Below are 21,506 nucleotides of genomic sequence, written 5' to 3'. Positions count from 1 at the left end.
AAAGAATAAAATCTTTCAAAATTTAAATTTAGGATTGTACTCCCAGGTGGATTTACAGAAATGATTTTCTATATTAATATTATTTCTACGTGAGGAAAATCCTATTTGCATGTAATATACAGGGAGTATTAATGGAAAACATTCATGACCTTCTGAAAATTACAGTCTTTTAAACATTAATTTAAAATAAAATTATGAGTACAAAATGGTTGCTTACATTTATCAAAATATGATGTTTTGAAATAGACGTACAATGTATAAAGATACATCAGGGTAATTGGGGTATCCATAATCATAAGTATTTATCATTTTTTGTGTTAGGAACATTCCAATTCTACTCTTTCAGTTATTTAAAAATATATAATAAATTATTATTAACTATAGTCATTCTATTGTGCTATCAAATGTTAGATCTTACTCATTCTATCTCATTGCATTTTTGCACCCATTAACCATCTCCACTTTATCCCCCACTCCCTGCTATCCTTCTCGGCCTCTGGTAACCATCATTCTACTCTATCTCTATGAGTACAAATTTTAAATTTCAGCTCCCACATATGAGTGAGAACATGCAATATTTGTCTTTCTGTGCCTGGCTTATTTCACATAACAAAATGACCTCCAGTTCTATCTGTGTTGTTGCAAATGACAAGATTTCCTTCTTTTTTATGGCTGAATAATCCACTATGTATGTTTAGCATGCTTTCTTTATCCATCGAAAATTACAATCTTAAATTCAACAATTTTCAACCACTATGACCATTATCATCCTGCCTTCCCCACTCGTCTTTAGTGCAAACCACCATCACCTCTTACTTTGGCTACTTCAGCAGCTTCCTAACTGGTTCTTCTGTTTCTTCTCCTACCCTCCCTCTTAAGTCTATATGGCAGCCCCTATGATTTTGTCACTCCTGGAAAAATCTCCCCATGACTTCCCATAAAGCCCTACACGATTTTATCCTTGCCTCCTCTTTCCATCCCTAATTCCCTGGCCTCCATCCATGCAGTTGTTGATGCTATGCCTGGGACAGACTGAGCTTGATCCTGTTGATAGACTGAGCTTGATCAGGGCCTTTATGTTCGTTATTTTTTGCCAGGAAAGTTGTTCTCCTGGGTGTTCCTGTCCATTACTCTTCCACATCATTCACTTGTCTGCTCAGTGCTTCCTAATCAGAGGTGCCTTCCCTGACCTCCATTCCCTATATATATTCTTATTCTACTGTATTTTTTTCAAAGCATTTATTACATCTTAAAATTATGTCATATTGTATTTTCATTTGTTTATTGTTGTTCTCCTCTGTGGACTGTAAGCACCATGATAGCAGAATCATGACTGTTCACTGCTATATCGTTTCCATCTAGAACAATTGGATATCTTTTACGTAGAACATCAAATATGTTATCTAGACTAGGACTATGTCTGGCACATAGTTGATGCCCAACAGATATTTGCTAAATAAAATAAAATAATAGATTATATAGATGAGGAGGCAACCAGAAGTTTCTTGAATTGTTTATATAGATGTTCACAGATAACATCAAATCAGGAAATATAAAATACATTATACAAAATGAGTTCATAAGAACTGAGATGATTCTAGAAAATCAAGTGAATTGTTGATTGAATTGTGAATTGTTGTGGGACTACTTAGAGTTGGTAGTTCTGATTTTAAAATAAAATTATTGGCCAGATGTGGTGGCTCATGCCTGTAATCCCAGAACTTTGGGAGGCTGAGGTGGGCATATCTCCTGAGGTCAGGAGCTCAAGACCAGCCTGACCAACATGGCAAAACCCTGTCTCTACTAAAAATACAAAATTAGCCAGGTGTGGTGGCGTGTGCCTGTAATCCCACCTACTCAGGAGGCTGAGGCAGAAGGATCATCTGAGCCCAGAAGGTGGAGGTTGCAGTGTGACAAGATTATGCCACTGCACTCCAGCCTGGGTGACAGAGCATGACTCTGTCTCAAAAAAAACAAAACAAAACAAAAAAAGTAAATAGAAGAAAATAAAATTATTGAGGTACATTTTACATATCACCACTTGCAAATGAAATGAATTTTAGTAATTTCACTGAGTGGTGCAGCTATCACCATTACTTAGTATTAGAACATCTTTTATCCCACCAATAAGACCCTTGTGCCTGTTTACAGTTGATTCTTGTTCTCATTTTTAGGCTTGGGTTGTTACTAATCCACCTTCTGTCTCTATAAATTTGCTTATTCTGGATTTTTTTTTTTTTTTTTTTTTTTTTTTTTTTGAGATAGAGTCTAGCTCTGTCTCCCCGGCTGCAGTGCAGTGGCATGATCTCGGCTCACTGCAACCTCTACCTGCTGGGTTCAAGTGATTCTTCTGCTCAGCCTCCTGAGTAGCTGGGATTGCAGGCATGCGCCACCACGTCTGGCTAATTTTTGTATTTTTAGAGGCTGGGTTTCATATTGACCAGGCTGGTCTCGAACTCCTGACCTCCTGACCTGCCTGCCTTGGCCTTCCAAAGTGCTGGGATTACAGGCGTGAGCCACCACACCTGACCTGTTCTGGATGTTTGTTATAAGTGTATGGTCTCTTGTGTCTAGCTTCTTTCACTTTGCATAATGTTTTTGGGCTGTGCCCATGATGCTGCACGGGTTAGTGGTTTGTTCATTTTTACTGCCGAATAGCATTTTGTTACATGGCTGCACCACATTTTCTTTATCCATTCACCGGTTGACGGACCTTTAGGCTGTTTCCAGGTTTTGGCTGTTATGATCAATGCTGCTGTGAACATTCACATCCACACCTTTGTGTGGACATATGTTTTCATTTTTCTCGGGTAAGTGCCTAAGAGTGGAATTGCTGGGTCATTTGTCAGTTACTGTTTAACTTTTGAGAAACTGCCAAATTGTTTTCTAAAGTGGATATGCACTTTACATTCCCGTCTGCTCTGTGAAGCTTCCTGTTTCTCCACACCCCTACCAGCATTTGTTATTGCCTATCTTATTTATTATAGTCCTTCTAGAAAATGTGTGATGGTATCTCATTACTGTTTTGACTTTCTTTTTTTGTTGTTTTTTTCAAACACCAACTTGAACCCGATGTTTTGATTTTCACTTTTCTAATCACTAATGAGGCTGAATATCTTTTCATACACTTATTAGCCATTTATATATTGTCTTTCGATATGTGTCTATTGAGAGAGTCGGCAGTTGTTAAAGGTTTTAAGAAGAGAACACGTATTTGTGAAAGTTTTCTCAATAGGATTAGTTTCCACAAAGGCAGATGTAGGCCTAGAGTGTGCAAATAACTTATAATGGGAGAATGTAAACAGGTTAACTTGGTTGGAATGGAGAATCGCCAAAAGGTAGGGAAGAACTGGTGGGATAAGTCAAAAAAACAACAACAAAAAAATCAGTAAATGGTCTTAAATGTCAGGTTGAAAAATGTGGCATAAGAGAAGTGGAGACAAAGATAGATTGGATTCTGATGCTTAAAACAAGTATTAGGGTTGAATATATATTTACTAGTTTTTCTGTTTGTGTGGACATAGTAGGATGTATTCCTTAGTCTATCATAGAACAGTAGGAAAGGGATGGCTTCCCATGGTTATTCGGTTCACCCGTCAATCTAGTCAGAATTAAATAAAGCTCATTTCTGATATGTGGATATTGTTTTACTGGAGACCACAATTGATTCTTCAAGAAATGAGATTCTCTTCATTTCTTGGTTAATCCATTTCAGTGAAAACAACCTTGACATTCAGAGAGTTTTCATATCACTTTTTTTGTCTTCTTTAAATTTTATTTTATTTTTTAAGAAACAGAGTTTCACTATGTTGCATAGACCAGCCTCAAACTCCTGGGCTCAAGTGATCCTCCCCTGTCAGCCTCTTGAGTCGCTGGGAATACAGGCACATACCATTGTGCCTGGCAAATTTTAATTCTTTGCTTAAAAAAAAATCTGATTTGGGATATAAAAACAACCAGTTGAAACAGTTACATTTTAATCACATTTGGTACTCATGACACTGTGGATTCTTGAAAATTGTTTCTCTTTTTTGCCCTCTCTCCTCTAACTTGTGTTTTTCGACACAATATATAAGAACTTGTTATTTCTATATAGTGCTCTAAAAGAACTCATTCCTTCCCAGATATTGTGATGAGTGATGGTCATGTATTCTTGAAGTCAGTCCTATTATTGAAGAATCTTCTTTGACACAGAGAACAAAGGGAGCCGAAAGCTTGTTTTACCAAAACTCTAAAATTCTTGTGTGTCTGAAAGGAGAGCTGTTGGTAAATAGCAGGCAAAATCTTGCCCGATACTCTTCATTCCAAAGTGTACATCAAAGTGACAAGTAGAAATGATTTATATAGGCCACAGCAGTTAGGCTTCTGCATCAGACCTACTTTAATGATAATACTCAAAGCAATCAAAATAAGCCACTTTTTAGTACATTTTAATAAGTACCTCACAGATATGGAAGTTCCCTCTCTTCCCTTCCCTTGGGGACAACTCACACTTACAGCTAATTTCTCATTGAGCACCTGATGCTTGTCAGAGAAAAAGGAAGAAAAAGGATAGAGGGAGATGGAGGAGGAGAAGGAAGAGGAGAAGAAGGAGGAGGAGGAGAGGAAGGAGAAGGAGGAGAGACCAATTGACTAGAGGTTAGATTAAAAAAAAAAAACCTGAAAGTAAATTTGTCACCATTATTTTTTCTTTAGGGACAGCAGGGGTCTGGAGGAAACATTTTTAGGCATACATAATGTTACAGTTAAAATACAACTATAGAGCTACAAAACAGTTTTCTATTTTGACTCATACTTCGGTAATAGTCCATTTTCTTAGCAAGAAGATATTTCCATCAGGACACATGCAGTAATTTTCTTTTTTCACAACATTTTGTTAGAACATATTTCTGTGACACGTTTGTTTCTTTGTTTTGTTGTTTCATACAATCCTAACTTTAAGATGATACCTGGGCTAGGTGCAGTGGCTCATACCTGTAGCTGCAGCATTTTGGGGGGCCGAAGTGGGAGATTTGCTTGAGGCCAGGAGTTCGAGATCAGCCTGGGGAACATAGTGAGACCTTGTCTCTGTAAGAAAAAATAAGATAAAATAAAATCTATTAAAAAAAGATAAAATAAAATCAAGATAATATCTGAAATTTGAACAAAATCAACACTACTGGATTATTTTCCCTCAATTTTTAAAAATAGTAAACATTTTACAAGTAGCTTCATATTATTTTAAACTGATCTTTGTAAGTTTGGATTTATAATTTCTGCTTTTATTATCTTTTAAATTGACAAAAATTGTATATATTTATGGTATACCACATGATGTGTTGAGATATGTATACATTGTAGAATGGCTAAACTGAATTATTCAATTTTGTTTTTTTTTGAGAGGGAGTCTCGGTCTGTTGCCCAGGCTGGAGTGCAGTGGCCTGATCGTGACTCACTGTAACTTCCACCTCCTAGACTCAAGTGATTCTCTTGCCTCAGCCTCCTGAGTAGTTTGCGATTATAGGCACCTGCCACAATGCCTGATTAATTTTTGTAATTTTAGTAGAGACAAGATTTCACCATGTTGGCCAGGATGGCCTCAAACTCCTGGAATGAAGTGATCTGCCCGCCTCAGCCTCCCAAAGTGCTAGGATTACAGGTGTGAGCCACCACCTTAATTATTCAACATTTGCATTACCTTACATCTTTAGCATTTATTTTTGTGGTAAGAACACTTAAAATCTACTCTCTTAGCAATTTTGAAGTATACAATACATTGCTGTTAGCTATGGTCACCATGTTGTGTAACAGATCTCTTGAACTTATTCCTCCCATCTAACTGACATTTTGTATCTTTTCACTATCTCCTCAATTCCCTGCCCCTGCCCTAGGCCCTGGTAACAGTCACTCTACTTTCTCCTTTTGTGAGACTTTTTTAGATTCCACATACAAGTGAGATCATGTGGTGTTTGTCTTTCTGTGCCTGGTGTATTTCATGTCAGCATCATGTTCTCCGGGTTTATCCATGTCGTTGCCCACGTTTCTGCTCTTTATCAATGAAGAATTGTCATTAATTGTGTGTCCTGTGTGTGTGTGAGATGTGCACACATCATATAGGTGTGGTCCTGAGGCAGGAGAATAGGGTCTGGAGGCAGGGAACATAAGGCCAGTTGGTGCTGACTTCCTAACGCTGAACCCAGGGAAAACACCAAAGTCTGGGGGCAGGGAATCTAAGGCCAATTTGTGATAATTTCCTAATGTTAACTCAAAGGGAAAACACCTAGGTCTGCAGGCAGGGAACCTAAGACCAATTAACACAAACTTCCTAAAGCCAAACCAAAAGGAAAAACTCCATCTCCATCTCTCCACACCCGAGTAGCAGAGGATCAAAGGCTACTCTCCCTACAGCCCTCCCCCGTCCGCCAGGGCTCAGATGGAAAGGAAAGTGTTCTGGATTGGTGTAGGCCAAGTATGGACCATCCCGTCATCTGCATAGGGTGCCAATTCACCTCAGCCTTTAGCCACGGACCAATCCGTCATCCAGATAAGGGGAAGCCAATAGGGACCTCAAAAGGAGTACTTAAAACCCAGAAAACTTTGTAACTGGGCCCTCAAACCGCTTGCTGGGGCCCACTCCCACCCTGTGGAATGCTTCCTTGCTTTAATAAATCCCCGCTTTTGCTGTTTCATTCCTGTGGTTCATTCCTTTGTTATTAAGGCTTTGTGTGTTTTGTTCAATTCTTTGTTCCAAACACCAAGGACCTCATGGACATCCTTCCGGTAACAGTCCCAAATACTTGAAGTTCCCAACTTTCAAAAGCTCCTGTGTTAAGATGGAAAGCCAAGTCCTACATTGATTATGAAATAAACCCCCATGACACCCAAGGTAATATGCTGATGGAAACAATGTTGTGAGCTCTGACAACATACATATACATAAGGTGTGATGTGCTTCCCTCCAGTAAGGGGAGCAGGCAAAATTGAGCAAAGAAAAAGTAATCCATTTCTCATCTCTTCCTATCCACAAAATCAATATTTTTTTCAGTATATTTCGTTTCAAAGTTTTGGTTGCTTTTATTTCTTGATGAGAAAGGGCGGCAACCTTTGGATTCAGTGGAGTTGGGCTGTCTATAATTTGCTACAACTTTTAGTAAATGGTATATTGGCCCTTAACTGTCAGGTCAATGACATGAAAAGTCATTTAGGTAAATGTTTTGCCTTAGCACATTCAGGATTTTCCTACATAAATACCATCTCCTAGTGCTTTCTTCCCTTGTGGTTGGAAAGTTCTTGAGATGTCTCTGGGTTTACCAATCAATTTTGTGAGATGGGGAGAAGATGGAGGAAACTAGCAATTTGGGTCAAAGCCCCAGTGACTATGGAGATGATACTGTGTTTAGTAGTACTTTAAAAAACAACAAAACCAAAACATTTCGTTGAGAATTCAGGGACAGCCCAAGTCATGTCTTCATAGTGAAAAGCAGAGGAGATAGCTGTAGAAAGAGTTGGAGTGTTGTTAGAAGTGATGCTGACAGGGAGTAAGAGTTTAAGGGTAAACTGGAGGCAGATGAGAATAAATTGCTAAGTGAAAAACATAAATATCTTGGGTAAGCCTTCAAGTTGGAAATAAACTGAGAGATTTTTTTTTCTTAGCAGATTTTAGGCATCTTTGCACACATTCATGTTGACTTACTCCTTTTTTCCATGTAAAATACATGGAAACGTGTAAGCATATATAGGCAACAGATTATAATGGTAAAAAAGCATGGTACAGGGCAGTGGTTCTCAAAGTGTGATCCCTGGGCCAGCAGTATTAGCATCACTGGAAACGTGTTAAGAATGTGGATTCTTAGGCGCTATTTCAGACTACTGCATCAGCAATTTGGGGAGTAGGGGCACTAATCTGTGCATTGACTAAACCTCTCCCAATGAATCCAATATATAAACATTTGAGAGTCACTGGTCTAATTATTGTGAGCATGACATCTGGAGCCAGATGGGTGACTTAGGGCAATTTATTTTTTTGGCTGTTTGATTCCCATCTGTAAAATGGAAGCAGTACCAAACTCACAGTGTTATAATAAAGATTAAATGAGCTAAAGTATGTCAAATCCTTAGCATAATGCCTGGCCACTGTAAGTGCTATATAAATATAATAATAGTAATACTTTTTACTGGTTTTATTTTTTCACAGGCTACATTTCATAATTGAGAGTAAGACTTTGTGTTTACAAAAAAAAAAACCCAAAAAACAAAACAAAACAAAAAACAAAAAAAAACAATGAAACAACTTTTCTCCTAATATCTTAGTGTTATTTTCCTTGGCTCAAGGCAGGGCAGTATTTCTCAGCATGTGTTCCACGGATCATTTGTATCAGAATCACCTGAGAATGCAGAGTCTAAAGTCTCACCTAGACCACAAATTTGAATTCTTTGTTGATACTTCTGCATCCTGAAATTTCACAACCATTACTCTTGGATAGCAAAGATGATGATCTTCATTTTGCAAATGAGCACATGAGACACAGGGATAACATATGCTTGGGGAGAGCCAACCTCAGTCGACTCAAGAATAAGAACTGGATTTCTGATTTTGTGTTATATTAAAAAACTATATTGTCTGTAGTTTTATTTACCTTATCAGAAGTTTGACTGGAGTTGTGCTACCTTGTTTACTGAGATCCATTATTATTTAATCTAAAAATAACCTTTACTGGCCGGGCGTGCTGGCTCACGCCTGTAATCCCAGCACTCTGGAAGGCTGAGAGGGGCAGATCACAAGGTCAGGAGATCAAGACCATCCTGGCTAACACGGTGAAAACCGGTCCCTACTAAAAATACAAAAAATTAGCCGGGAGTGGTGGCGGGCACCTGTAGTCCCAGCTACTTGGGAGGCTGAGGCAGGAGAATGGCATGAACCTGGGAGGTGGAGCTTGCAGTGAGCCGAGATCATGCCACTGCACTCCAGCCTGGGTGATAGAGTGAGACTCCATCTCAAAAAAAAAAAAAAAAAAAAAAAGATAACTTTTACCTTATAAATCTGGGAGGACCAGGAACAATGAGTTCCTGGTAAATATACATAGAGCATGATTCCCACTTAGTTGTAATTATTCCAGTTGTGGATTGTGTATCTGAACAGAACTCCTATTTTATAGATGCAGAAAAAGGGCTCAGGGAGGTTTAAGGAATTGTCAACAGTCACATGATTAGAAAATGGTAGAACCAATTAGAGCTGGGTCTCTCAATGGCCAATCCAGTGCCCTTTCACTATGTCCTATAGTCTTAATCTTTGCTTATTTAAGTGATTTAAAGCTGCATTTAAATATTTTTAAAAACTCAACCTATACTGCTCACATAAAATATGATCTCAGTAGTTTGTGACCTTTTTCTTTTATTTAAAGATATGTTAATGTCACATCTTCCTTTTTATAATAGTGATAAATCAATCATATAAAGACAACTAATAACCCATATGTCCATTACATACTACTTTTTCATCAGTGCAAATTTGGTTGTTCTAAAGCAATTAGATTGACTTTTCAGGCTGTGTTGAAAAACTCCTTGGGCTTTTCCACCCAGGGTCATAGGTCATGTACCAATAGCTCCATCAAAATACAATAAAGCTCCTACACAGTATAAATGTTCATTGAGACAACTTAGCTCTTAATTTTGAAGCAGCATGCATAGGGATATTTATCTCTATCTACAAAGTATGCTTCTATAATTGGGGGAGGGAGATAATCATCTCCACCCCACTTCCTGTTTCATCTTATGAAATGATTTTCCTTTTTGTCAATTGTTTGTTCTGTTCTTATTACATATGACCTTTAGCATATTGCATTTATTTTTTTCCACTTGTCTTTCCTGCCAAGGATAGAGTATTTGTATTCTTAGTGCATCCATTCATTACTCCCTCAACTCAAGGTAAGTTTCTTCCCATCTTACAGTTATCTGGTTCACTATTACATACTACCTAGGCAGTTACTCCTCATTCTCAGGGTTTCAGCTCAATTGTTACCTCCTCATAGTCTTTCTTTCCTTTATCTCTTTATATATGTTCTCTGCTCCCATACCATGCACGCTTTATTACTTTGCAGTGTTTATTTCTTCATGGTACTTATCACAACATGCTATTGTCTTATTTATTTGTCTGCCTTTTTATCTCTAGCTCTGTCTCTCTACCCACCTGGCTGTAAGAGCCACATAGCCAGAAGATGTGCCTATTTTGTCCCAGTACCAAGCACAATGCCTGATACATAGTAGAGGCTCAATGAACATTTGTTGAATGAATGAATATGTCTTATGCAAGATGGTGTAGAATTTTGTAGTCTGCTTTGAGGTGAGTGTGTGTGTGTGTGTGTGTGCGCGCGCTAAACCTTGATCCCTTGAAAGAACCTCTTTTGGATTATTTTATTTATTGATAGACACTAACATAGACATAGGATTGTCTACATACTCAGTCACCTTGATTCCAGACCTATTAAATGGACCAGAACCCTTAGAGCATTCGGAACTTTGTGCCTTACCTTGCATGGACCTACGTTTCTTAGCACTCTGGACTGTGGTGGACAGTCTTCTAGAGCTTGCACTCCAGGGTAGCCTCTGGCCACGTGTGGCTAGTGAGCACTTGAAATGTGGCTAGCGTGAAGTGCCTTGTGCTGTGAGTGTAAAATAAACATCAGATTTTAAGACTTAGTGTAAAAGTGTAAAATATATCATTAATACTTTTATATTGTTTACTTATTGAAATGATAACAATTTGGATATATTGGGTTACATAAAATATGTTATTAAAATTAATTTCCCTCTTCTCATTTTTACTATCTTAATGTGCTATTTGAACATTTAAAATTATTTATAAGGCTCCTACTTCTGGTTCACATTGTATTTCTATTGTGCAGTGCTGTTCTAGATACAACTAGCTCATCCCAGCTGTTTGGCAATGTAGGTTGAAGGGGATCCATTGAAGGGAATACTAGAATTGCAAAAGTCTCCATAGTCTGCATCTTTCTTATTAGATGTGCACTTGGGAAAAGATTGATACCCTGGGAGAGTAGCTCAGGTGCCTCTCCAGTACAAACTCAATGCAAAATCCCGAGGCCCACACACAGTTTGTGTCCCAAGACACAGAAATGTTAAATGTCTTGCAAGTGGTCACATATCTTCCTTTAAAACAAAGCTAGAACCAGAATCCAGGTCTTTTGATTGTGCTTAGTTCATTGGATTACTTATAGAAGGATCTACTAATACAAGTATGTCTTCTTTTTTAAGTTAGATACTAGAGGATTTTAAAGAATTGTTAATAAGTTATGTAGGTTTTCTAAAAAGATCAATGAATGAGGAAGTTATACTTCGGCCCTTAGATGGTTAAGTAAATGGAAAACCATAGTGTATACTTTGATACATTAGACATGCAGAAACTCTTTCTGTTATTATTGCTACCCATACTGTGGCAGAGCACTAAAATGGGATGACCTTTACTTAGCATAGGAGCATACATTGCAAAGCAAAATTTAAACAAAAAGTCGGATATGAACATGAGATCTACTTGTAAGTAAATACAAATCTAATAACCACTCTTTGCATAACTATAAAAACTCATTTGGATACCAACCACTGCAGTCTGAAAAACTGGTTGCTGTGTCTTCTTCCAAAAGTCCTCATCACTGGCTGTCAGGCAGACTTTTCTTCTTGGGTGAGGAGACTGATTTTTAAGTAAGCTTCATCATCATGATCTTCCCGTTCATTCACTAACTTAGCCACTATTTAGTGAAAGCCAACTATGTGCCAGGTAGTGTTCTGGGTGCTCAAGGTACCTCAGTGACCAATGCAGATAAAGATTTTTGCTCTTTTGGAGCTTACATTCCAGTCCCTAAGTATTTTCTCAATAGGAAGGATGACATAAAATAGTACAGTGAATCTAAGCAGTGCCTGCTTAGAATGCCACGAGGGACATTTTTGTTAGTTGGGAATTAAAGTAAGTTGGAGATTTTCTATTTGTGTCTTTCTCAGGTAATTTGAAAATAGAGGTGCATATGGAAAGTGGAGCTAGCTGTGCAAAACACTATGTATCTGGTATCAGTCTACTTTTGGAGTGTCAGAAGACACTTAAATTCTCTAATAAGCATCAAAACATCAATTAGATTGTGGTAAGAAATTTACCAATAATTTGGGAGGCTTGGCATACTTGCTCAGTTCTTCTTTCTTCTGCTAGGATATCCCAACCTTTAGCTGACTAGAAGTCTTAGTTCTTGTCTCCCAGTTCCAGGAACTCCCAGTCAGGACGATTTGCCTTCTCACTCTACACAGGCTCCTACTCATTCTCCCACAGCTCATGAGTCTTGCCCCTTGCTCTCTCCCTTACACATCTTTACTTGCATATATTTTTACAGGTTCCCCTCCATTCTGGCCCCGAAACAGAGATTCCTTAAATATGACTTTTTTTTTCTCTCCTTAAAACACAGCTGGTAGATTTCTTCATTACTCCCTCAGCTAAGATGAGCCTAGACAAGTATGTTTAAATCATTTCTTCAACTGACAATAAGGAAGAGGATTTGATAATTTGCCTAAAATGAGCAGATGCTCAGGAGGACAAGTCACCATCCTATGTCCCTTCTGTCCGATTTCACCTAGAAATGAAAACTACTCCCTTCTCCCTCTTTTCCAGGCAAAAGGCTGATTTAACTAAGCATGCAAGACGCCAACACACTCCTCCTCAGTACGTCCAAGTTTCCTTCGCTCTGAGCCACCGAATCTCTGCTTCTCCCCCTCTCCCTCCCACCCTACGCCACCCCCGCAGGTTTCCGAGTCATCCGGAACTCGAGTGGGTGCGAGGACTCGGCAGGCTGCCTCCTGCGCCCCCGCCGCCCGCGGGCAGCCTCGGGTTCAGCACTGGACAGCTCCCGCCCCGGCCCCACAAATGGCAGTCGGCTGATTGACAGAGGAACCGACCAAACAGGGTACAAGACGACTTGCAGCCGCCCTACAAGGGTTTGGTTGCGGCCAAGCTGCCTCTTTAAACTGGCTTTCCTCCCCCGAGCAGGGAGCAAGGAGAGAGGCTGGAGTGTGGTTTGCGGCCAAACCTAAAGGCTGCAATTAACCAGCCGCCCGGCCTTCCCGACTCCGGAGAGACGAACGTCTTAAAGGACGTCTTCGCTCCTCGGAACTCGCGGCTGCGCTCGCCGTGCGGGTCTGGGCGCGCGCCCCGCGCCTCCGGGCGAAGCGGTCGAGGAGGAGCCAGAGCTGGGAGGCGGGAACGACCTGCGGCGGGTGAGACTATGGAGCAGCGTCTTCGGCGGCCGCGGCGGCAGCAGCAGCAGCAGCAACAGCAGCTTCTGAACGCGCCTCAATGAGAGCAGCGGTGGCGGCAGCCGGGCCGAGAGACGGACGCGGACTGACTCCAGCCGCTGGGAGCGCGAAGCCATGTAACCCGCTCGGCTCCAGGCTGCGAGGTGCGTAATCCCCAGCCGGCCCCTCGCGCAGCGGGCACGGTCAGCGCTGCCACAGGTGACTTGATTTCTGCGACGGTAGCTTAGCCACCCGGGACCAATCTCGAAACATTCTTATTTTCAAGTCCTTTGGACTGGGTGCCATCTGGAGAAGGTGGGAAGACTCCTGGAAAAAGTCTCACTGTTGAAAATTGACGATCCAAATTTAAAAAGTGATTCCTCCCGTTCCCTCCTCTTCTCTCTGCGAGGGAGATGGGAGCCATGGCTTACCCCTTACTCCTCTGCCTCCTGCTCGCTCAGCTGGGATTGGGAGCTGTTGGCGCCAGCCGCGACCCCCAAGGACGGCCGGACTCCCCTCGAGAGAGGACCCCGAGGGGGAAGCCGCAAGCCCAGCAGCCGGCTCGAGCCTCTGCCTCGGACTCCTCGGCTCCCTGGAGCCGCTCCACCGATGGCACCATCTTGGCGCAGAAACTCGCCGAGGAGGTGCCCATGGACGTGGCCTCTTACCTCTACACCGGGGACTCCCACCAGCTGAAGCGAGCCAACTGCTCCGGCCGCTACGAGTTGGCGGGCCTGCCGGGGAAGTGGCCAGCCCTGGCCAGTGCGCATCCCTCCTTGCACGGGGCGCTGGACACACTGACACACGCCACCAACTTCCTCAACATGATGCTGCAGAGCAATAAGTCGCGGGAGCAGAACTTGCAGGACGACCTGGAGTGGTACCAGGCGCTGGTGCGGAGCCTTCTGGAGGGCGAGCCCAGCATCTCCCGGGCGGCCATCACCTTCAGCACCGAGTCGCTGTCCGCGCCAGCCCCACAGGTCTTCCTCCAGGCCACGCGCGAGGAGAGCCGCATCCTGCTCCAAGACCTGTCCTCCTCCGCACCCCACCTGGCCAACGCCACCCTGGAGACGGAGTGGTTTCACGGCCTCCGGCGCAAGTGGAGGCCCCACTCACACCGCCGCGGCCCCAATCAGGGACCCCGGAGCCTGGGCCACAGCTGGCGGCGCAAGGACGGGCTCGGCGGGGACAAGAGCCACGTCAAGTGGTCTCCGCCTTTTCTGGAGTGCGAGAACGGGAGTTACAAGCCCGGGTGGCTGGTTACTCTTTCCTCTGCCTTCTACGGGTTGCAGCCTAACCTGGTCCCGGAATTCAGGTAGGGATGGCCGGGGGGCACGGGGGAAAGCAAAAGCTTTCCTTCCGGTCTTGCGGGTGGGTGCACGTGTGGGGAAGGAACCCTTGGCTGTGACACGAACGCTTCTCACCCTCAGAGCAGAGACCCGGGCTGAGGGACGCCCCACGCGGGCGCGGGGGATTGGAGGCGAGAAGCGACCCCCGCCCGTCAGCTTCCGGCGCTCGGCAAAAGCCATTCATTCTCTGGGACCAGTTTCCCCGCACGGGGCGAGGGACGGGCAGCCCTTGGCAGGACGGAGACACCCCCGCTGCTCTGTGCTTCCCTCCAGCTGTCGGGAGAGCAGGGAGGGGCGTTCCTCACCGGGGGCGATGCGACAACTTGGCGAGCGCCGGGTGTGTCCGCGGAGTGGCAAGCCTCAGATGAGAGGTGAAAAGGGAGCAGGAGGAACAGAGAGTTCCTTGTTTCTGCCACTTTGGGGTAGCCTCTGCCTGCTTCCTACGTGTGCAGTTGGGGGCACCGGTTTGTTGTTAGTCAGAGCTTATAATTAAAACTGTGCCATCTCCTCGCAGTTCCGGCCCCTCAGCAGTGAGTCAGTCCCAGCAGCTAGCTGTCTCTGGGATCCAGAGTTTGCAATTTGGTCAGGGTGCTCCTTCTACTGGTCTCCCCGCTCCCCGCAATTGATCTTTCCTTCCTTGATGGCCTTTTCCTCCTCTTCCCAGTGTAAGGCATACCTAAGGGTTCTCCAGCCCTTCACATACTCACATGATTTACAAACGGACCTAGTTATATTCCAGAGGGAGGCATCAGTTGTGACTGAATTCACTCAAGGAGACTGGAGGAAACTTAAGGGAGTCTGTATTTCCTGTCTCAAACTATAGCATTTGAGGGAAGCAGAGAATTTGCAAATTAACAGGTTTTAACTTCTGCCTGGGGAAGTGCCTGACCTTTGAGGCGGATAATTTCTAGACGCAACCTTTAAGAGTGGATGTGAGGAAGGAACTGAAAGAGTAGATACAACAAAGAGGGCTTAGGAGAGGGCCCAAGATGGACTGAGATCATCCCTTAGTCCCATGATGGAAGGCTCTGGAAAGAGGGTCTCAGGGGCTGAGATTGCTTTTTGTACTTTTTGGGAACTTGGGCAGGAGTCAGAAACCTTTGTGTGTGGATTATTTATTTATTTTTTAAATACCCTGGCACAGCAAGGACAGGATGCTGACCTGCTGAAAGATGCCAGATCAAGTACTGGGTGGGCAAGTGGGAAAGGTCAGAAGGCTTGTTTGTCTTGGTATCGCCATTTACTGCTGAATGACCTCAAGCAAGTTGCATAACCTCTCTGGGTTTCAGCTACTTATCTGTCCAGTGAGGGAGTTGAACTAGACAGTCTCTAGTGAGCCATCCAGTTATCAAGTTCTGTAGCTTTTAATGTTGGCAACACTTGTGAAGGCATAAAGGATAATAACCCCCTTTGTCTGATTCTGTATGACCATATTAAATGTATGTGTGTGTGTCTTTGTATGTATTTCTGTCTCTTTTAAAGGTCTTGTCTTAAACCAGACTAACTCTTTTCTACTTTCAAGATAATCTCATTTCCTCCTAATTCTTGCAGGATCCTATTAGTAAGAGCTGAGCCCAGCTTTGAATCTTTGTCATGTTGTTTGCTTAGAAGAGAAAAGACCAGCAGATGCGATTCACTGCCAGCAAACTGTTTGTAGCCTTTAAATGAGTCTTTTTAGGGAGCCTGAAGTTCCAGGATTTATCTATCTTTTTCATCTAACATTCACTTTATGTCAGGCTCTGTGCTAACTGCTTTGCATGCACTGTCTTGATTAGGCCTTACAGCAACCTTATGAGTTAAGTTTTATTATTTTCTCTATTTTACAGAAAAGGAATCTGAAGCCCAGAGGGGTTAAGCTTCTTGCCTAAGATTGCACAGCAGTAAAATAGCAGATCCAGGATTTAAGCCCACTTCATACTTCATATCATATGTACCACCATTCCAAATTCTGTTCTATGAAGGTGTCCTAGGGGTTGCTATAAACAATGTAGTTACTGTATAAAATATATGTATTTTTGAGGGCCACTGTGGAACTGAGGATGAAAACCATTCATTTTCAGAATTATCTCTCTTAATCATATGGATCAGAAAGCATAGGTTGCCTAAATGAACTCAGCGCCTTCTGGCAGCCAAGTTGAAAGGTTGAGGACACAAAGGGTCTCAGGTTGACAGGGCTCAGACATTCCCTGTTTTCTCACTCTGTTTAGAAAATAGTTTGTTTCTTTAAGTGCCTTCCTATACAAAGAATACCAAGATGGTATTCTTCAGCCAAGGCACAAAGCCAGCCATTTAGTGTCTGGCCCTCTACTGCAGCTGGCTGGTCTCAGTAGAATCACAAGGTAAATGCTCTCCTGTGAGTGATTTGGCTCCATATCCTGTGCCCTTCAAATGCTGTATTGAGGGTCCACACAGTAGAAACCAGAAGAAAATCTTACAGGCATCAGATAGTTCCACCTGTTGTCTCATAGATGAAGAAACAGAACTATAAAGTGACTTGTCCAAAAATCACATATCAAGTTTGTAGCAACAACAGAAATGGGATCCAGGCCTTCTGCCTCTAGTTTATCCTATACTTGATAAATATATACCTAAAGCAGGTATCTGTGGCTCTCTGGACCTCTGTACACAACCTGTGTTGGGGATATACTTTATTCTCTATCATCATTTATCACAACCAAAAAAATTAACCCATAGAAAACAGCTGTCACTTAAAAAAGAGATTATATTGTTAATTTCACATATTGAGATAATATTTAAATGGGTCATTTCTGTATATCTTCATACTCATAAAAGGAAAAGGTTTTTTGTTGATGATATTTTATCATATAAGATACGCATTCTAAAATTCTACAGTATAGGTGGATAGTATTTGACAAGTATGGTAACAAGGTAAACCTCAAATGAATTTTTGGGAAACCAGATTAGGAGCCCTGATCATGATTTTAAATAGTCTTTTAAACATGTGAAGTGTTATTTGCAAAAAGCTTTATGTATAACAGAAAATCCACTGATAATGGTTTACTTATGAAAGAGAAAAGGAGAAATAACTTTTAGTTAAGGTTAGTTACTATTTTCCCAGGTCTTACAAGATTCAGACATTTAAATTAGTGTAAATTAAATTGTATTCTATTTTTAGGTAATATAAATCCAAAGCATGAACTTTTAAAGTAATATGTAGAACTTCTTATAAGAAGTTCAATATAAAAATATCTTCTCATATTACCATTTATCACTGTAAAACAATCTCTCAGAATAAATTCTATTCCCCTGCGTTTCAGAATGACACAAGTATCTTAAAATTTAAGATGTAGCATAATGCACATATGGAAATAGAAGTTTGCTGCTCATTTTTTGTCTTTGAAAAAATGGCACTCATTTCTTTTAAGTATTTCTTGAGTCTTTTGTTACATATCTATAGTGTATGAACACTCGGTTCTCATTTTTCATCCTAGTAAAAAACAGAGTAATAATTTAAGATATACCCTGAAAATATTTTAGTTTTATCATTAGGTTTGTAATATCCTCCTAGCATTTTCCTTAAAGCTAGGGTTCTTTTGTTTGCATAATGATTTTTCTTCGTGGAACTTAAAGTACTATGGAGTTGGATCCCATTCTGTTGAATGCATAGATATGTCTCTGGCAGTGGTTGGAATCTTTCAGTGCCTAGGATGGTTAGCAGGTACTTAAGTGTTAGTTGAATTTAAAAGAAGGTGAATTTCTTTAAAATTCCTTTAAAGAATTAATTCTTGATGAACTTGAGAGGGAATTTGGAATGTCTTGGGTTTCTTCTCATTTTATAGTTGAGGAAGCTGAGACCCAAATAGCTAAAGGAATTTGCTAGAAGTGGAATAGCTCTTTTGGGGCAGGTGGGAATTAAGGGAAACCAATACTTACCGAGTATCTACTATACATTAGATATTTTATATATTTCAGTGCATTTAATTCTTAGAACTCTCAGGTTGCAACCAGTTCAGAAAAGTTGAGCAACCTGCCCAAGCTAATGTAGCTAGTAAATGAAGGAGCTAAAATCAAATTTAGATCTGTCTAGCTATGAAGCCTGCATAGTCTTTCCACCATCCTGTGCTGATTTCTATCTCTTGATTCCCCAATTTTGTCATTAAAAATGTATAAGATGATATTGGCTTGAATTAAGTAATATACTTGGCCCAAACCAGTGATATACACTTATTCTTTTTGGGCCAACGATACAACCAAGTATGTTGTACAGTGAGAAGAGTATTCAATTTGAGGCATAACTTTGCCTCAAATCCCAGTTTTGTCTCTGACTGACTGTATTACCTGTCTGGAAATCAGTTTCTGCACAATAAAAATGTGGAAATAGACTTGATGATTTCCATATACCTCTTAATTGGCCTATCCACATGGTCAACAAATACTTTTTGGAAACAGGGCTGATACAAATAAATCTACTACCTTGTGGAAATGATATGGGAGAGTCACATGCAGAGGAAGAGGAAACCAAGTGAATATTAGACCTGGTATTTGGTTAAAAAAAAAAAAAGAAAGAAAAGTCAATAGGGAGATAAAGGAAAGATCACAATAGTGTGGAAATCTCTTTTTAGAAACTAATGAACATTAGTGTCACTGATTCACTGACTGCCTGAGTGCTCACTCCACTTTCTCTCCTTCATACAAGACACCCACACACCTCCTTCAGTGATTCTATTACAGATTTCTGCTTTCAACAAAAGAGGGCAATTCACATAGTGTAAGAGAAATGACCACATAGGATAGGCCAAACGTATCCTATGTCTTTCTTATAGGAGCTGAAAATGATGAGTAGGCTTACCTACAGAAATAGCCCAGAGGTGTTTGCCTGGGTTATAGATTAAAAGGTTTTCAGATGAACTTCTGCTGTGGAGGCTTTTAAACCTCAGTTACATCATCTTTAAGCTATGAAGAGTAATGTGTATCTCCTTTGAAATTCTGTAAAGACTAAATGAAGAACTGTCATCACATAGGAAGTTTAGTAAATATTTTTGTATTGTAGCTTCTGTCTTCCCGAATACTATCCTCAGCTGGCCATAACTGTCTTCATTTACTTGTATTAGAGTCATTTGACTTAGAGTAATTTGTAACTTATATAGCAGTTTAGTTTTGTTTCTAATCATTATGAAGGCTTGTAATGGCAATGGGTCATGGTAGAAATACTGGCCTTAGAGACAGAAGATGTTGGTACCAGCCTAGACCATATCGTTGACTTAGGGTGTTACTAGAGGCAGGAGTTGCCTCTTTAATTTTCAGTTTCTTCAACTGTAAATTGAGGACGTTGGATGAGATAACTCCTTATAACCCAAAAAGTCAATGATTATGCACATCATTCAATATGTCACATTATTTTATTTATTTCTTTTTTTGGAACAGGATCTCACTCTGCTGCCCAGGCTGGAGTGCAGTGGCGTGATCTTGGCTCACTGCATCCTCAACCTCCCAGGCTCAAGTGATTCTCCCATGTCAGCTTCCTGTGCAGCTAAGACTACAGGCCCGAGCCACCATGCCTGGCTATTTTTTTTTTCAGTTTTTGTAGAGATAGGGTTTTGCTACATTGCCCAGGCTAGTCTTGAACTCCTGGGCTCAGGCGATCCACCTGCCTCAGCTTCCCAAAGCATTGGGATTACAGGTATGAGCCACACCTAGCCTGATGTGTTGCTTTAACTTGGAAAGTTTTATTTGATTTGCTGCTGAAATCAGTTAATGAATGCTATATAAATGTAGAACATGTTCGTGTGTTCCATGTTTGACTTTATAATGATCATTTACTCACAGAATATTTACAGAAAGTCCTATCAATGTACAATGAGTTAAGTACATAAACTAATAATGGAAATGAGAACTCCATTTCAAAATAAGAATAAGCATGATCTGATTTACAGGACTTAAGACTTCCTGATTTACTTGGAGTCAACATGAAGTTGCTTCATAGATTTCTAGACCAAGGGTCTCAGAATACCTCTATAATTTCTCTCAAGAGAATAAATGTTTAGACATTTGGAAGCTCCCTACTTACTTTTTAAAAACAATCTGTTTTCAATTTGCCTCTGTAGTTGGCTTTAAAATTTCAAAGAGGAGCTATATGTTGTGGTGTAGCAATGGCACAGGATTATCTTCCCATTTTCTAGAATATGCATTTGGAAGTAGAAATGGGATTTCCAGAACTGCAAAATAAATTACAAGAGTTATGCTTACTGTCTGGAGAGATAACCGAGGCTCTCACTAGACTGTTTTTCCAGCCTCAACTTCTGGATAAGCCAAATGTTGCTTTCAACTTCAGAAAAGCAGCAGTTTGTTGCACATGGTTCAGACTTTAAGGCTACCCTTTTTCAGTCTTAAGAGTGCTGTTGAATTCAACATACACTGCATTTTATGATTATATTGTAATATACTGTGATGCCAAGGCGTATGTTGTTGATGCTATTTTGCACTTGGTTGGTACAGAAGCATTAGGCCCTGGCTGTTTTCTCTGTTCAGTTCTGATTTGGTGTTCAAAGAGTTATTTATGCAGAATTACTAAGATAGCACATTGGGATTTTGATAACTTTGGCAGCTTGATGGCTGTTATGTGCAAATAGGCAGTTCACTAGTACTGGGGCTATGCTTGGGAGAGTCTGCAGCCAGCAGCATTGTGAAGCTTTTCCCAGCACAGCAATGTCATGTGCATCAGTGGGGCTTGTTTTGCTTGCCTTATCTGCCTTTCAGCTTTTAGTAATAAACTGAAATTTGTTTAGTAACAAACTAAAATTACACATAGCATAATTTCCACTTTGGCTGGCCAATTACTCTCCCAAGTCTTTCTTCCTACAGGAAGAAAAACTTGACCTACACAAATATTTGGGTAGATGACTGTTCCATGAAATACTTCTTCAGTTTAGG

At 41.0% G+C, this 21,506-nt stretch overlaps 1 protein-coding gene across 1 annotated transcript in view; it reads left to right on the top strand.

Annotated features, from left to right (window-relative positions):
• The first annotated feature begins 13,326 nt into the window (after positions 1–13,326).
• The window catches only part of GPR158 (G protein-coupled receptor 158), a 451,151-nt gene continuing 442,971 nt past the window's right edge, over positions 13,327–21,506 (top strand). The window contains exon 1 of the mRNA XM_017870800.1: positions 13,327–14,581. Within this exon, the coding sequence (XP_017726289.1) occupies positions 13,680–14,581 (902 nt within the window). The 5' untranslated portion in view covers positions 13,327–13,679. The remainder of the gene's footprint in view (positions 14,582–21,506) is intronic.

This window comes from Rhinopithecus bieti, unplaced genomic scaffold (assembly GCF_001698545.2).
Source record: "Rhinopithecus bieti isolate Rb0 unplaced genomic scaffold, ASM169854v2 scaffold_5022, whole genome shotgun sequence".
NCBI classification, from domain to species: Eukaryota; Metazoa; Chordata; class Mammalia; order Primates; family Cercopithecidae; genus Rhinopithecus; species Rhinopithecus bieti.
This window is presented reverse-complemented; position numbering and strand designations above follow the sequence as displayed.